This window comes from Microcebus murinus, chromosome 18 (genome assembly GCF_040939455.1).
Source record: "Microcebus murinus isolate Inina chromosome 18, M.murinus_Inina_mat1.0, whole genome shotgun sequence".
In the NCBI taxonomy this organism is placed as follows: domain Eukaryota; kingdom Metazoa; phylum Chordata; class Mammalia; order Primates; family Cheirogaleidae; genus Microcebus; species Microcebus murinus.
In genome coordinates, this window is record NC_134121.1 from 20,402,277 (window position 1) to 20,419,086 (window position 16,810).

At 43.7% G+C, this 16,810-nt stretch overlaps 1 protein-coding gene across 1 annotated transcript in view; it reads right to left on the reverse strand.

Annotated features, from left to right (window-relative positions):
* Window positions 1-15,793, reverse strand: part of NXN (nucleoredoxin) — a 144,991-nt gene extending 129,198 nt beyond the window's left edge. The window contains exon 1 of the mRNA XM_012740561.2: window positions 15,298-15,793. Coding sequence (XP_012596015.2) covers window positions 15,298-15,681 — 384 coding nt within the window. The 5' untranslated portion in view covers window positions 15,682-15,793. The remainder of the gene's footprint in view (window positions 1-15,297) is intronic.
* Window positions 15,794-16,810: the final 1,017 nt, after the last annotated feature.

Consider the following 16,810-nt stretch of genomic DNA (forward strand, 5'->3'; position numbering starts at 1 on the left):
TCAAAAGGGGGAACCCTCCACTGAAACAAAGCCTTCAAAAAATAGACACGAGCTCTTTCATGCCAGGGCCATATTATTTTTTTCACATAGATGTATGTTTTCATTACAGAAGTGATTACGTTCATTACAGCTGAAAATCAGAGATCCACCATCCACAGACGCCACTACCCTGACACAACAATAAGCAATTTGAGGTATTTACTTCAATCTTTCTTCATATCTATCTGTTTCATACAATGCTGTAATCATGGTATAATATGGGATCTTGTTTTTTTGAATACAATACCTAAGTATAGCTCTATTTTGCAGCAAAGACCATTAACTCCATTTTTAATAGCTGTTCAACATGATTCTGAGTATTGTAATATTATAATTTACTTAACCATTCCATGATTATTGAATACTGAGGGCTTTTCCAATATCTCACTAGTACATACAGCTTTAAAGAAGATAAGGCAAGATGAGGTGAGCATCATCCTAGTTTTGCTCTGACCTATAGGATGTACGTTGAATCTGCATTTGGGACTAATTCAGCAAATACTCTCACTTCTAAACTGACACTAGTGCCCTTTCCATTCTTAAATCAAGTTCCCTGTTAAGGTTCGCTGAATCTTTGAAAAGTTTGCATTTCATAATATCTATTATCTATTTATCTATTTAATAAACATTACCACAGCAACCCTTTGATCTTTCATCAGCGACCTGCCTACATGAACCTACAACCAAATGACATGTAAGCTTTCTCAGCTGCCTCATATAGAAGAGAATAAGGAATATTCGGGGAAAAGTGAAAGAGTTGTGTGTAATATTACGTAAGAAGCCTTTTGATGTAGTATCTGTACATTTTTCATGATGCAACAGATGCACTCCTAAGACACTGGAGGAGAGTTTTTCTAAGTGGAAGAAATCACATGTTTAACTCTGCAGAGCTCACAATCTAAAACAATTAGGTATATTGCCTGGTAAAATGAAGATCCTTACAAAATGAAAATAATAGTCCCTTAATTTATCTATTGCATAACTTTGGATTTTAGGGGTGGTGGATTTTTGAAAAATGCAGTATACTTTAGCAAGTAAAAAATCTATATTAAATACAAGCTGCCTAATACTAGTCACCACAAAAGCCACAGCACAATGCAAACGCCCGGCATGGGGAACGCTTTTGTCCCTGTACAAATCTGAATACTCTTGGAAGGGAAGACTGACAGCCACAGAGAATGAACCTCTTAATTTATCCAAATAGCAGGGCCCAGCAGTGGGAATTTCACAGACACTGTCTTCTCATTGCTTTGCGTCAGCCCCAGAGGGGGCCCCTCTCAGCGGACAGGGGAAATGGCTTTCTCCCTGGTCTGCTGTACTCAGGGAGCAAGTCAGCCTGAGCCATTCTCCTTCTAAGGATGGTGGTGGTCTGGGGCTTCTGTTCCTTGTCTCTGTCTGTGTTGGGTTCATTATCAAGGCAGACATCATACAAAATTATCACAGGGCTACACGATGACATTTTTAGTCTTTACCCACCTGAGACAGGCAGCATCTGTCAGGGCAGGAATATGAGCAAGATTCATTAAAAAGGCTTGGTTAAAAAAAAAAAAAGTATGTATATCCGGGCACGTGTACACACACACACACACACACACACGCTTACATATGGGCAAAATACCTTTGGAGAGATATACAAGAAGCTGATCGCAGTGGCTGCTTTGGAGGAAGGAAGCTATGGCCAACAATGAGAGTAAGACTTTTCCCTGCATGCCTTTTATTTCATTTGAAAGTTTTTAACATACTATCCTTCCACAAAATAAAAATTAATTTAAAATGCTAAATCTATTTGTATAAAAAGATATTTAAGCATATACACTTCTATATGCAGTATATGCATATTCTTTTTCTGGAAGAATATACAAGACACTACTAACGGTTATTATCTTTGGAAAGAAGATTATTGTTACAATTAAAAAATAAAATGCTGGGTTTCTCTTGCAGATGGAATAAAGTTTATACATGGAAAAGATATAAGGAGAAGCTGAGTAAAGGAATACAAAAATGGCATTTTAATGTGAACAGCACAACAACTCTAATTTGTGCTGCATATAGAGAGAAACAAATCCTCCTCTCCTGGTGAAGGCAAACCATGTTTTGTTTTAGGGATCTGTATTTACCTGGTAACTACCGGCTCTGCAGCAAAACAGACTCTCATAATCTCAGGAAAAAAGTCACTAACTGAGCCTTCACAGGGAAGAAGTACTTCAAAACTATAGTGTTCCTACTACATCTCTGCAAATTAATACTTTCCATAAATCCAAATGAAAGAGAATATATTCTACTGGTATTAAGTAGTATTTTATTCTTAAGAACATTGTAAAAGCTTAAAACAATGCATCTAAGGGTCGAAGCCAGGGACCTTCTGCCAATTTAGGAAACAGATTTCCCCCCAGGAGAGTGTCTTAAAGTATTTAATTCCAATTCATTCTTACGCCTAACATTTGAAATGTCAGAATTCTTGAGTGTCAGACTGCATGCATAAAACAGATTAGTATGTAACCTTAAATGGGCAAATACTCTTGGGTAAGAAAACAAGTCCATTTCAAAATAAGGTAAATTTTTCAAAATAAATGGACTGATTCATCCAAAAAAAGTCAAATAATAAGAAAAACAAACCTACCCGCACAAGGACACTGGATTGCTTTGTAGCTAGTCAGTGTCTATTGCTAATTTTTGAAACAAAATGCCACACTTAATTAGCCAGCGGGATTCTCATCCTGTGTGTGATGGGGGAAATGGCATTAAGAAAAAGACTCCCTCAGGCTCTATTAGCGCTCTAATGAGCCAGTGGGGACAGAGGGGTGTTGGGCAGGAGACAAAGCCACGCAAACTTCACAAAGTGCAAGATTTGGGCCCCCTGAACAAATGGGGTGCTCTCAACTACACACTGTCAGGCACTCTTCCTACAGGATCCTCTGTAAGAAACAAATGTGCCACCGCTCCACGCATGCCCAGGTGATAGAGCAACTCTCAAGTTACATTTGAGAGGGAGAAAATGTGCCATAAGCTCACTTAACCATTGTCCGTGATTTCATGACCAGCAACTAACAGATGGATGCAGTATCCATTTTCAAAAGGGCAAAAAGGGGGAGATTCTGCAAGCTACAGACTGGTGAACTTAACATCAACCCTTAAACAGATCCTACAGCTTATTTTAAACACACTTAGGAAAAGAAGTGATTGGTGAGAAGCAAGTATGTGTTCACCAAACACAAGTCATTTCAGACTATCTTTCTTTGAAAAGGAAACCATAAACATCTGTTATAGCCAAGTTATCTGTTAAGGTCTCTCCTACAATAAACATGCTAACCAAATGGAGAACTATGGGCTGAATAATAATACAATTAGGCAGATTTGGAATTGGCAGGATTTGAAGTTAGTTGAACAACTGACTAACAGACTATCAGCCTGGAAGAGGTCTCTAGTGGTGTACCCAGGGACTCCATCCCAGACTCAGTCAACACTTTTATCAACTGTCTCAAGAAAGGTCTGGAAGAGATCACATAATTCAAAGCTAGGAAAAGGCTCTGATTATTGTGGATGATCATATCAGCACACAAAAAGATCTCAACAGACTGCAAAAACATCAAATCTAAACAAACTAATTCTTGAAAATGATGGATAAAAAAGATTTTGGACTCTGTTCTCACTTGTTCAGGTACAGGACTAGCGAAAAAGACTCTGGATTTTTGGCTGACAAAAAGGTCATTGGGTCAACACAGTGTGATTATCAGAAAAGCTAATGTCACCTCGAGGTACAGTAGTGTAAGATGAGATCTAGAACAATGGAGGTGCATAAGCTTGTCCTTTGTGCTTGGGGCAGACCACACTTAAGCCTGTGTTCAGGTTTGGAGACTACTCTTTTTTTTTTTTTTTTTTTTGAGACAGAGTCTCACTTTGTTGCCCAGGCTAGAGTGAGTGCCATGGTATCAGCCTAGCTCAGAGCAACCTCAAACTCCTGGGCTCAAGCAATCCTTCTGCCTCAGCCTCCCGAGTAGCTGGGACTATAGGCATGCGCCACCATGCCTGGCTAATTTTTTCTATATGTATTAGTTGGCCAATTAATTTCTATTTATAGTAGAGATGGGGTCTTGCTCTTGCTCAGGCTGGTTTCGAACTCCTGACCTCGAGCAATCCACCCGCCTCGGCCTCCCAGAGTGCTAGGATTACAGGCGTGAGCCACCGTGCCCGGCCTGGAGACTACTCTTTAAAAGAAGTTCCAGACCAACTTGGAGAGTACTTGGATGTGAATGGCCCGGGGCACGAAGACACTGGAACCTGCATCATACAAAAAATCCTCCAATGACCAATGGAATCTTTCATTTGGGAGAGAGAAGGGTTATGTGCAGTTCTTTGAAGGTCAGGTGGTCACCTGGGAGGGGATGGCTGCAGTCCAAATGGACTGCCTCAGATGGCATTATGTGGCCACTAGAAATGCTCCAGCATAGACTGGATGGTCACTTGCAGGGCACACTCCCTCTAGTAATACACCCTGATTTCCCCTGATGAGTCCCCCCCCATTCCTGATGTTCAGTCTACCTAGTTTGTGACCCCACCCTCTGGCTATGCAAGTGTGGATGTGACTCAGGCTTGACAATCAAGAGTATTTACACATCCTGACCATGGTGAGCACTCTGTCCTCCTTCTGCTGGGAGTCTAAGATGACAAGAAGCAAACCAAACCTAGTACTGCTATAGTCCTCATGCCACTACGGCACACGGAGATAGGCAGAGTGGGGAGATGTACTTGTACTGAGGACAGCATTTCCACCACCTAGGCCTAAAGGTGACCTATATCCGGACTTCTCAGCTATAAGAGACTAGAACCCTTCTGAACCTAGGAGCCAATATTCTACAGAATAAAGGGGAAAGTAAAGGGAAATATAAAGGGGAAAATACGGATCAGAAAAGTTCTGGACTGTGGCAAGAAGGTAGACCCAGAGACAGAGAAAGTTTAAATGGAAGGGAACAACCAATGAATCTTAAGGAAAAGCAGGGAGGGGAAACTATAGATTAAAAGAGACTTAAGAGACATAGCTACCAAACGTAACGTGTAGATCTTATTTGGAATCAAACAAACCAACTGTAAAAAAAAAATGTAACGCAATCAAGGATCAAATTTGAAAACTAAATGGATATTTGCTGATAGTAGAGAACCACTGCAATTTTTTTGTTTGTTTGTTTTTTGAGATAGGGTCTCACTCTGTCACCTGGGCTAGAGTACCTAGCTCAATGCAACTTCAAACTCATAAAATTAAGCAATCCTCCTGCCTCAGCTTCCCAAGTAGCTGGGACTATAGGCGCATGCCACCATACCCAGCTAATTTTTATATTTTTTAGTAGAGACAGTGGTGGTGGTACGTGTCTTGCTCTTGCTCAGGCTGGCCTTGAACTCCTGGCCTCAAGAGCTCCTCCCAACTTAAGCTAGGATTATAGGTGTGAGCCACCGCACCTGCCTGCCACTGGATTTTTTAGGAATGATGCTGTGGTTATTTATTTTATTTTATTTTTTTAGAGACAGGGCCTCGCAATGTTGCTCAGGCTAGAGGGCAGTGGCTATTCACAAGTTGGATCATCTTATATACTACAGCCTTGAACTCCTAGGCTCAAATGATCCTCCTGCCTCAGCCTTCCAAGGGGACTAGCAGTGCACACTACCATACTCACCTTATAGTTTTTTTAGAGGTTACTTAGTGAAATTTATAAAGGAAATGATATGATGTCTGAGATTGTGTTCAAAATAATCCAGTGGGGTTTGCAGGGTGGATATCCACAAGTTATTGATTGTTGAATCTGGGTGGGTACGTGGAGATTCACTTTACTCTTTTCTCTACCTGTGTAATGTTTAAAGTTTTCCATCAGAAGTTTAAAAATATATAAATGGCAGGAGAAATATGCACAGACCAGTGTCCCTCCTTACCCTCTCCCAGCTCAAAAGAGAATATAGAATCCATTCAGTAAAACTGAGCACCAGATTAGTCAACGAAATGGTCTAGAATGATATCCATATTCAGAGATATGGATGTCACCAAATCAACAACTGACAGATAATTATTACTGTCCTGCTAAGAAACTGAAGAGAAACCAGGTTATGTGATGCAAAGAACTCTGTGCTTTGGAATGGGGGAGCGGGTACAAAGAAGTAAAAAAGCTGAGAATTCCTCTCTCCTATAATCTGAATAACCATAAAATGTGGAATGAAATACCCAAGTACCTGGCGTAAACAATTAAAAGGTACTTGCTCTGCACCAGACACTGTCCTAAGTACTTTTCAAACATTAACTGATTTAATCCTCACCAACAACCTTGTGAGATAGGTACTATTATCTTCATTTTACTGACCAGGAAACCAGAGATAGAGAAATTCTATAACTTGCCCCAGAGTCACACTGTTAGAAAGAGCCATGATTTAAACCTAGAAAACCCAGAACCAAACCCAGAACCTTTCTTTATCCACTATGCAACGCATTTTAAATATTCATTTATAATACTGGAGTATTTTTAAAGGTTCATGGGTATAAACAATTTTTAAACTTGCAATCAAGTACATGCCCAGAGCTGGAAAAATGCTACACTCGCACCTCCATTCACACCCACTCAGAGCTCCGAGGGTCACGCTGTGATTTTTCCCTATTGCACGTTGTTCTGCCCAATCTTTAGATTTCACATCAAACCCCTGAAAAATGAGTAACAGATGAGGCAGCTGTGCTGTGAGGCACCACGATCAAAAGAAAACTGTCTTGACCTGATCACTCTTAAAGAGAAAAAAAGGCAACGTGCTCTGATTTTAAACAGGCTAAATCCATTCAGATTTTCATCCCAGGGATATTGACCAAAAAAGACAAATAAAAAACTGTAGAACCAACACATCTGGATAAAATTCTCCTAGGAAAACAAAGAGAAAACCCTACCCCTAGAACAGCAAAACTTGCCACACCCTGTTTTGTGACTATTCAACCACAATCCACTATATAAAAGCAGCATTAACCACAGAAACATAACTTGGATTTACCTGTAACTGGTATCTCTATGGAAATAGCACAATGGGGAGTGGGGGAGTAAGTGGCAGATGTGATGGACAGGAATGCTGAAGTTAGCTTAAATTGTTTTTTAAAAGGGATTTTTCTTACATGAAGTTCATACAAAAATACATCGTATATCTGGTCCAAGAGTTATGACCGGCGAGCAGCAGAAAATTTATGTTTGCTTTTAATCACGGATGCCACAGAACAAAAGTTTCCATTACAGGGTTTCGCTCCAGAATAACGGCACTGGAGCAACTTTCAATTACTATACTCCTTCCTTGTCATAAAGCAGAAAGCACATGTTTGAGATTTCACTGGAAGCTGGAACAGCAGTTTCTGAAAACCTCATAAAAGGGAGAACTGATTTAGTCCTAGGCTCTCGGCAGGATACCTTAAGTTCAATTTTGTCTCTTGAACAAAAAGCACTAAAGCAGCCCTTAGGCTTTGTGTGGGACAAAGGGGAGTTGGGGGCACTCCACTAGCTGAACTACAAAAAAAACCCCCGAAATCATTAAAAAGGTGCTCAGAAATCATCACCCGGGAAAGGCAGCAACAGAAAGGAAGTTCTGGCTCTCCTGTCTTCCAAGCAACAGCAAATGTTTTAAGCAGTTAAACTACCTCTTATTTCAGAGTGCTCTGCGCATACCTAGAGCGTATCCATACCAAAAGCCATTTGTTGAAGAGAACTTTCAGCAGCTCCATCCTCTTCCACGTCCTCTTCCACGGAGAATGTTTGATGTGAACATTTTTTAAGATACAATTTCATGAACAGAAATGACCAAGCTGAATTTAAGGGAGTTCAGCCAAGCTCTTTCATCCAACACTGTGACCCTGATCTAATAATCGGTTCTCTTTGCTTCAATTCTCCAACTCTAACATACTTTGAAAAGTTAAAACGCTTAATATTCACTGATTACCAGTTGCTGGAAGATGTAATATGCATGCATTTTGAGTTCTTTGGAAGAAAGATGCCAGAGAAATATAAAATATGATATATAAAAGCATGGAATGATGGGACTGCAGATATGAGACTATTTTAATGGACTGAGATATTTGACATTTCAAAAATGGGGAGTCAAGCCTTTTTCCTATTTTTGAGCACAGAATTACAGGGCACTACAGTTCCACAAGAGACTGCTGGGACTCTCCCAGCTGGGCCATCCATTTGCTCATGTAAGTGCTCTTTAAAATGCTCATTAAGAAACAAAAACATAAACACCAACACCCACAAACAGTATAGAGGATATACAATTAGCACAGTTCAATTAAAGCCCAACTCTAACATTAAATGCTAAAATCAAGCTAAGTAACAGTGAAAGTACACATTTCCACTCACATCATCTGGAGACTACAAATTCAAGTTCAAGTTGCAAATCTAAAAATCACATGCCTGCTTTCTGTGATATTATTCCAATTTCTTAGCACCTCAACACTGACCGCCTTCCCCACCCTTTGGTTGGTTTTTATCCTCAAGGAGCTTACAGTCTAAGGAAAAAAAACAAAACAAATTTCAAAAATCTGTCCACAGGATCTGTGGAAGCTCACAGAAGCATCCTACCTAGAAAGAGAACAGAGACAGGAAAGCTTCCCAGAGCAGGGACACCAGAGCTGTGTTTAGAAGTGGCAAACTCAGCCAAGAAGGAAAAGAGAAAGAACACTGCACATTCCAGAAATGCAAGTCCAGCAGAGTCCAGTAGCACAGGTGAGAGATGAGGCTGGAGAAACGTCAGGGACTGTGCTATAGAGTCTGGACTTGACTGCAAAGGCTATGAAGAACCATAAAGAATTCTTAAGCAAAGAATGGTATAACCAGAGTTGTGTTTCCAAACTTGTCATTCCATTCTGGAAACACTCTAGGGCAGTGCTGTTCAAGGTAGAGTCCAAGGACCAGGGCTTATCCGTGAGTTGTCACTGGACCACAAGTTAAATACAGAAACGCAGAAGAGGCACTTGGAAATGCTCACAGTGCTCAACATAACAGCAGCATGTAAGCTTGTAACTGATGGGCTCACCTTGTTGAACTGAACAGGACAGAGGCCAGTGTGCATGCTGCCAACTCACATGGCTCAAGATGCATACTAGTCATGTGTGTGGCAGGACCACATATCAGTGTGTCACTGATGGGACATTAAAAAAAAAAAAAAAAGCAAAAAAGCCCAATCCTTGACTAGACAATTAAGAAGCTCTGGCCTTGAGAATCATTTCATTTCAGGGGGTCAGGTCTGGAAGCAAGGAACCCCAGGAAAGAGCTGTTGGTAGGCATGGGGCCAGAGGAAGATGTGATGATCAGAATGAAGAGACCAGGTTAGAGTTGGGAGCTTTTAAGGAGATCAGATCAACAAGACTCTGTGCCTTTTGGATGTGAGGGGTGGAGGATAAAAAAGATGGCTCCTGGATTTAAAAAACCATTTATTTTAAAATAGGGCAAGATATAAAACAACAGCATGCACAAGCTTCATGAAGGTCAAGAGTGGCAAAAAGATTCTAGATTCATAGCCATTTACTTTGATTGCCTTTGAATAAGCATAACGGTAAATTAAGTGAAATACAGAACAATAAGCACCCTGGTGGTTAACACCGTGCACCCCTGGGAATTCAGATTGTGAAGAAAGAAAACACATCCTATGCCAAGCCTACGCTCTCCCCCCCCCAAATGAAACCGTGCAGGAAGGAGGCCGATCTAGTTCAGAATGGGGCTAGCTGGAACCCTGGAACCCTGAGCCCCACCAGAAAAAAAGAAGACCTTAAGGGACTTGCTCATCTCCAACACCAGCCGTATACAAAGCCTCCTTTTACAAATGTGTGCCGATATTAAAACAGGGACTCCCAGCAAAAGGTAGAGTGATAAAAAGAGGGTAGGAATTTTTTAAAAAAAACAGATAGAATTAAACCAATAACCCCTAACCTCAAAACCCCCTGCTTTCCTCTGTGTTCTGGCTCACATTCCAACCTGTACTGGAAGACAAATCAATCAACAAGCACTGTGGACAGCAAGTCAGAGTCAAGCCACAGCCACTAACTGGAAGAGGAATATTAAACCGGCAATGGCTACATGTCTGAGCAAACCTATCCTACAGCATTCCAGAGCTGGGAAAGGAGGCAGGTCCGTGTTACAGGATGGGCTTTCTACTGCCCTAGAGACCGGCACACCGTCCATTTCCCACTTAAAAGAGCAGTAATCCTTCAACCTCCACACTGCCCAGATTTAAGCAGCCGAGGTCAGCGGCAGACATGCCTAATATTAAATAGCTTTGGGAAACCACAAAATGATCACCTGGTACGTAATTTCTCCCAAGAAGGGTGCCTGAACATCTTTAAATTGTTACCCTTTATCTTGCTTTGGCTTCATTAATCAGCGATCTGGAGTTGCGCTGGCAAATATAAATACAGAACTCAGTAAACATCAGTAATATCCCAGAACCTTGGCCAGGCACAGTGGCTCACGCCTATAATCCTAGCACTCTTGGGAGGCTGAGGCAGGAGGATTGCTTGAGGTCAGGAGTTCGAGACCAGCCTGAGCAAGAGTGAGACCCCCATCTCTACTAAAAATAGAAAAATCAGCCGGGCATGGTGGTGCGTACTTGTAATCCCTATAATCCCAGCTACTCGGGAGACTGAGGCAGGAGGATTGCTTGAGCCCAGGACTTTGAGGTTGCTCTCAGCTAGGCTGACACCAAGGCACACTCACTCAGGTGACAGAGCGAGACTCCATCTCAAAAGAAAAAAAAAATCCCACAACTTTAAGTATTACCGTACATTCATCTGCTTTTATTGTTTCATTGTTCTAGGTCTTTTTTTGTATTTATAATCTCTTGTAGGGCAATTCTTTGGACTTCTTTACCATATACCCTTGTATACTTGTAAGTCATTGTTTTGAAAAGTTAAAAAATGTACCTCATAAAAATTTTGCAATTCTGTAATATGATACACTCCGAAGGCTCAAGCTATGAAATGGTATTTTATGATAATTTATTAACAAATAATGATAGTTAGCATTTATTGAGCTTACTATATGCCAGACACATGTATATTATCTTCTGTAGTCTTTACAACAATCTTATAAGGCAGGTGCTGTTATCATCTCTATTTTTCAAATGAGAAAGCTACAGCACAGAGATGTACAGTACCTTGCACAAGGACACACAGCAATAACTGGCCGCACGAGGATCTGAACTCAGGCAGAAGGACAAAAGAATCTATATTTTTAGCCATCACACTAGACTGCTTCATTATGCAGAAAAGAAAAATGAGATTAAAAAACACAGTACGAATAATGGAACGAGGAAAAAGCCTCTCAAGGAACATTGCCCTTATTACTATAACTGGACTGTTGTCTTTTATTAGACTGGCTCAAGGAAACACAGTGGGAGCCTGTCCAGGCTCCTTATGAGGAACGCAGAAAATCCTAATTTTCAAAGCTCTCCCTTTTTGCCATCTTTTACCACCTCATAAGTGAATAAGAAAAGAGAAAGTGATCTCTCAGTGTTGTAGGAATTGTTCTCTTACTGGCTGGTGTTTGGATTTGAGGAAGAGTGGGAGACTTCGAGCTCTAAGACTATTTGGGTTGTTACCAAATCCTGCCCCACCCAAAGAGCCAAAGGGATTCAGGTGAATTCCAGGCCAAGCCTCTGATTTAGTCAGAACCAAAAGAACCACTTAGAGCAGCCAAAGCAAGCAACCCACACAGGGTGGCTGGAGGATGATGAATACACTTCCCCTGGCTGGAGCAGGAGGACCAGGGGATGCTGGACCAAAGTCTCCTGACTCTGCAGACTTTCTCTTCCTTTTTGTCATGCAGGAAGTTCTGGGACCAGTGGGGGGGGAGGGGCAATGGTCTGCACCCTTTGATATCAGCACACCCACACTGACCAAATATCCTCCATCAGGCATCCAGCCCAGGCAAAGTTGAGTCCTGTGGCTTTAAAACCAAAACCAGTGCTCACTTGTATGACACCAAGTGGATCCTGGAGATGGACTCTCCAGTTTTGACAACTGAGTAATTTACACTCAATCTAAAGGGATAGACCAAATCCCGAAAGTCCAAATCTTCACTACTTTCCAACTACCCATCACATTTTCTCTCTTCAGAAATCTGAAAGACGTCTACAAACCTACTTATTAAAGCAAGTCTAACTGCCTTAATTTCAGGATTATAGGTTTCCTGACAAAACTGCTCTTATAAATGCACTCAAAGTCCTATTATCAACTAATTACAATTTCTATACAGCTATATAATAATGTGTGGTTTGGAAGCCAAAAAAATGAAGCTGCAATTACTTTTGTACCTACTGCTAAAACAAGCAGAAACAGGACAATCTTCTTTTTTAAAAAAAGAATTAAAAAAAGATCCTGGAATCTTTTTATTTAGCATTTTCTCACAGCTCCAATCAAGGTGAGAGGAGCCAGGCAAAATGCAGCCTTAACATATATGGTCATCCCAGACTTTCTTACTATATAAAGGAGAAATTAATAAAAGATGAAAAAAAATACCACACAGCATTTTCTTTCCCCACCATAATTTTTCAATTTTCTTTAGAGAAATGCCAGCCAATAACTAATTAAAACCATTCCCTTTGTTATCCCAAGGGGAAGAAGTATACCAATGGTTTTAAAGAACAAATGTTAATGAGAACTTAAAAAAAAAAAATTAGCATTCTGGAACTTTGGTTTCCCTTCGGTATAAAGCAAAATTCCCTTCTTTAAAACCACTTTTATAGTTGGTAAAACAACATGGACAGAGTACATCAACAAGTTAAGTGTTCACCCATCCAGCGCCCAGAATTAGGGGTGCCTTGGGCTTTTCACTGTTATTATGGTAAAATTAGTATCTCAAGCTCATAGACTTCTTTCTAAGCACTCTGATTTCAAACAAGGGTGACAAAAACTCGGTTACAGAAATGGAATTTCTTGTACATCTCTTTGGTTTCAAGGGGGGGTGGGAATAATTCCTTTTAAAGTGAGTACATAGCTTTTGTAATTTCCCAGAGTATGTTTTCCATAAGAAACACAGCTGGAGTCTTTTTACCTGGTATATATCATCGCAGATAAGAATGTTTCTGGGGTCAGGTCTTAAGTTGCAGATTCAGGAACATCAAACATCAAGGGACAGAAACTACCCCCTTGAAAACCTAACTGGTTTTAGTGAACAAAGTGAACTACAGGATGTGTGTCAGAAAAACTCTAAGCAAAAAATAAATTTGTGAGATGCTAACACATCATGGTTTGGGCATGTCCAGCATTTTGAACTGCATTTTCAAATGAGAGTCTGCCCTCTGTCATCCAGACTTTCGACGTGGTGGAATTAGCAGGTCCAGGCCAGGGCCAAAAAGACTTTTTCATGCAAAGAGACTTGAGTTATAGAGAACCAGGCAAGGCCTAAGTCATATCAAATACTCCCCCTTTTCAAAAAAAGCTTTAAGAACTTACAAAACATTTCAATTTGCTCCATATTTTTACTATCCAGCATATTTATTTCCCCTTTTGTAAAAAACACAACAGACCTTAGGTCTGCATCATTTTACCATCATTATATGTTTTCAAAAACTAAAAATCATTTGTACTGCCCAATAAGGACATTATTTCAAACAGACTTTGGTCTACAATAGAAAATTGCCATAACAATGAAAATATTTTTTGGCAAATCACTTTCTGAACATTATTTCTACCCAAAAGGATCATGAAAACCAACACCAAGGAAAACAAAGGATTCCCATATTTTGAATCAAAAAGTACTGGCCATGCACATTAATACTCTATCAAGCATGTAAATCAAACATGAGCAAAATAGAAAGTGGCTAAAATGCCAAGTTGTGCCTCTGTGTGGTTAGTGAACCCATATTTTTCCAATGTTAAATTTACAAACCTTATTTGTTAAACTATATTTCATACCTTAAATCCCAAGTCTGTACCTTACAGTGCTTTGGGATGGATAATTTACCCAAGACATTTGGGGTCACAGTACAAGCCTTTTGCTCTCAACTGAATCTAAATCAAGCTTCTCAACAAGATTCTGTACACATAAAGAAAACACATGGCATGCGTTACCTTCGTCCCTAGAGGAAACTAAACGCGCCCAGAATAGCCCTTCTCCTGTCTACTCCATAAACTGAGATTTTCCTCAGAAAGGGAAGGGGCTGGATTCACGCGTTACATCAGACAACTAATTAAGCAACAGAACTCCAAACTTTTTCTATTTCTTTCATTACGAAATGTCCTGGATTTGTTTTATTATATATAACAGACACCTTCACCCAACAGATACACTGAGAAACCCAAACTGATTTCAGCAGCAAACTGTGAGGAATAAGAAGTTGACAGCAAAGCATAAATTTCCCCCAAATCCTCATTCTTCCAGTCAACCTGCATCCATGAGGATCAGTTCAGCATTTAATTCGAAGTATATCAAGACGATAGTGGACCACCATGCAACTAAGAGACCTGCAAGGACGGGGCTACTCCTGTGCCTGGGAGTCACCAGAGGAGGAAAGGTGGACGGCCAGACAATGAAAAGTCCCCCGGTGGCCACTAATTAAGCCCAGGGGTTGGGGGAGGCGAAGAGAGGGAGAAAGAGAGAGGAGTGAGCTACCTTTTAGCCCAAAGCCACGGTCAGCGACTGCCTCTGGGGGGGGGGGGGCGGGCAGGGACGCGGCCAGACCTAGGACTGGGCCTCCAGGTCCCTGAGCACAGGAGGAGGGGACCCCAGGAAAGCAGATTTCTCTCAGAAAGAAAGGAAACTTCCTGGTTTGGGCATTATGGGTAGGGGGCTAGCGTACTCCCCTGTACTCCCCTCCCACTACAGGTATCTGCGGGGAGCCAAGTGGCTGAGGCATGGAAGGGGCCTCTCCGACAACCTCTGGTGGGGGTGTGGGGGAGCGGGGGTCACGGAGTCGGGACCTCGGAGCGCAGCCACCCCTACTCTAGACTCCCGACCTGTGCGGACCGAGGGCTCTTAGGTATTCAGGACACGAGCCGGGGCCCGAGGGGCCAAGGGGTGTCAAACTTCCCAGAGCGGGCGCACCTGGCATCCGCCCGGAGGAGTTGCCGCGGGAGCCCCAACCCGGCGGGGTCCTGGGATGGGGGTGCGGGCACGGAGAGAGACAGGAGGGGAGGAGAGTGCAAAGATGGAGAAGGCGGACAGGGGGACAGCGGAGTGGGTGGGCGAGCAGGGGCCGGCGAGGACCCGGCTCCCGGGAGCCCGCGGGCTGGGCACCGCCGACGAGGCCCGCGCCGCTCACCTTCCTGTGCTTCTCCTTGTAGGGTAGCGCCAGCCACGGCATGTCCCGCACGAAGTCCTGCCACTGGCGCTGGTCCTGGTCCGAGGACACGAAGACGATCTCCAGGCGCCGCCGAGGCTCGGGCTCTGCGGCTGCCCCGGCCCCTGGCCCTGGCCCGGCCCCGGCCCCGGCCCCGGTCCCCGGCCCGGCCGCCGCGTCCCCCCTCAGGCGGCCGTAGAAGGCGGCCAGGCTGGCGCTGAGCTGCGCGCAGGGGGCGCTCAGGCTGCAGCCGAAGTAAAGACCGAGCAGCGAGATGCCGCGGGCGCCCAACGAGTGCACGTCCACCTCCTCGCCGCCACCCGTCACCAGCTTCTCGCCGAGCAGCTCCTCCAGGAAGCCCGACATCCTGGCCCACCGCAGCCCCGGCACGCGGGCGGGCAGGCGGTGGCGACCCCGCTCCCTCGGTCCGCGCGGCGGGCGGAGGCGGAGGCGGCGGCAGCGGCACGGCGCGGGCGCTGGTGGAGGAGAGCCCCGCCCACCGGGGCGCCACGCCACGCCCCCTCCCGCCCGCCCTCGCCACGCCCCCCGCGGCCGGCCGGGGCCCGCGAGGTCCGCTCCCGCGGGGTCGGCGGCAGCTGGCGCTGGGGAGCGCGGCGCGCGGGGCAACCGCCCTAACGAGGAGCCTGACCCGCCACGCTCCACTCTGAGGGAATGCCTGGGGCCTCAGTGAAGAAAGGAGAAGGGTCCGCCGAGCCGGCCCTTTCCGAGGCGGCAGTGGGCGCTGAGCTGGACTTGGCCGCACTCCTGCCCCCATTTCCTTTCCACTCCCCAATTCTATTATTAAATATATATTATCTCCAGACTTCGCCAAAGAACCCCGCTGCCCTGCCCGAGTTCTTTACCCCTTTCTCTTGTTCCTCCCTGTCCTGCTCCTCGCTCTGCCTACGCCAAGCCTAACCCTTAGGCCACTTGGGACCCCACTGACCCCTCTTGAAACGCTTCTAGGATTTACCGTCTCCCCACACGCGTCACTTTATCAAGCTAGGTCTTGCTCGACAGTTATTTCTCTGTATGTTTTATGCTCTCTATAATAAGTGGACTTATTTTCCCAGTGCTTCCTATAGGGCGCTGGGCACACAGGAGAGAATTCAGAAATGCCTGTGGGCCGTTGGCAGGTCGCAATGTGGGATTGAGTCCACAGGTCGCAGCGGCCAGTCCCCACCAGCAAATGGCTCTCTTCCATCTCCACAAATGTATGCAACAGATGCCCCAGCATCACTAAGTCAATGCTGGCCGCTCTCCAGAATCGGCTTCATAGCTTATATCAAGTCTGTAGATAGTTGAGAAAAATTCTAGGGATTTTTTTTTTTTTTTTTTGCCAGCTGGCAGGATGCTCCCGGATGCTTAGGGAGAACCTGGATTAAACTGGTGGTTGTGTGGCAAGTCTTCCAGACTCCCCATCCACGGCCCCACAACCTAACCCATACATACACTCTGGAGAAAAAATGTATACCCTGCCCACCCACCACACAGG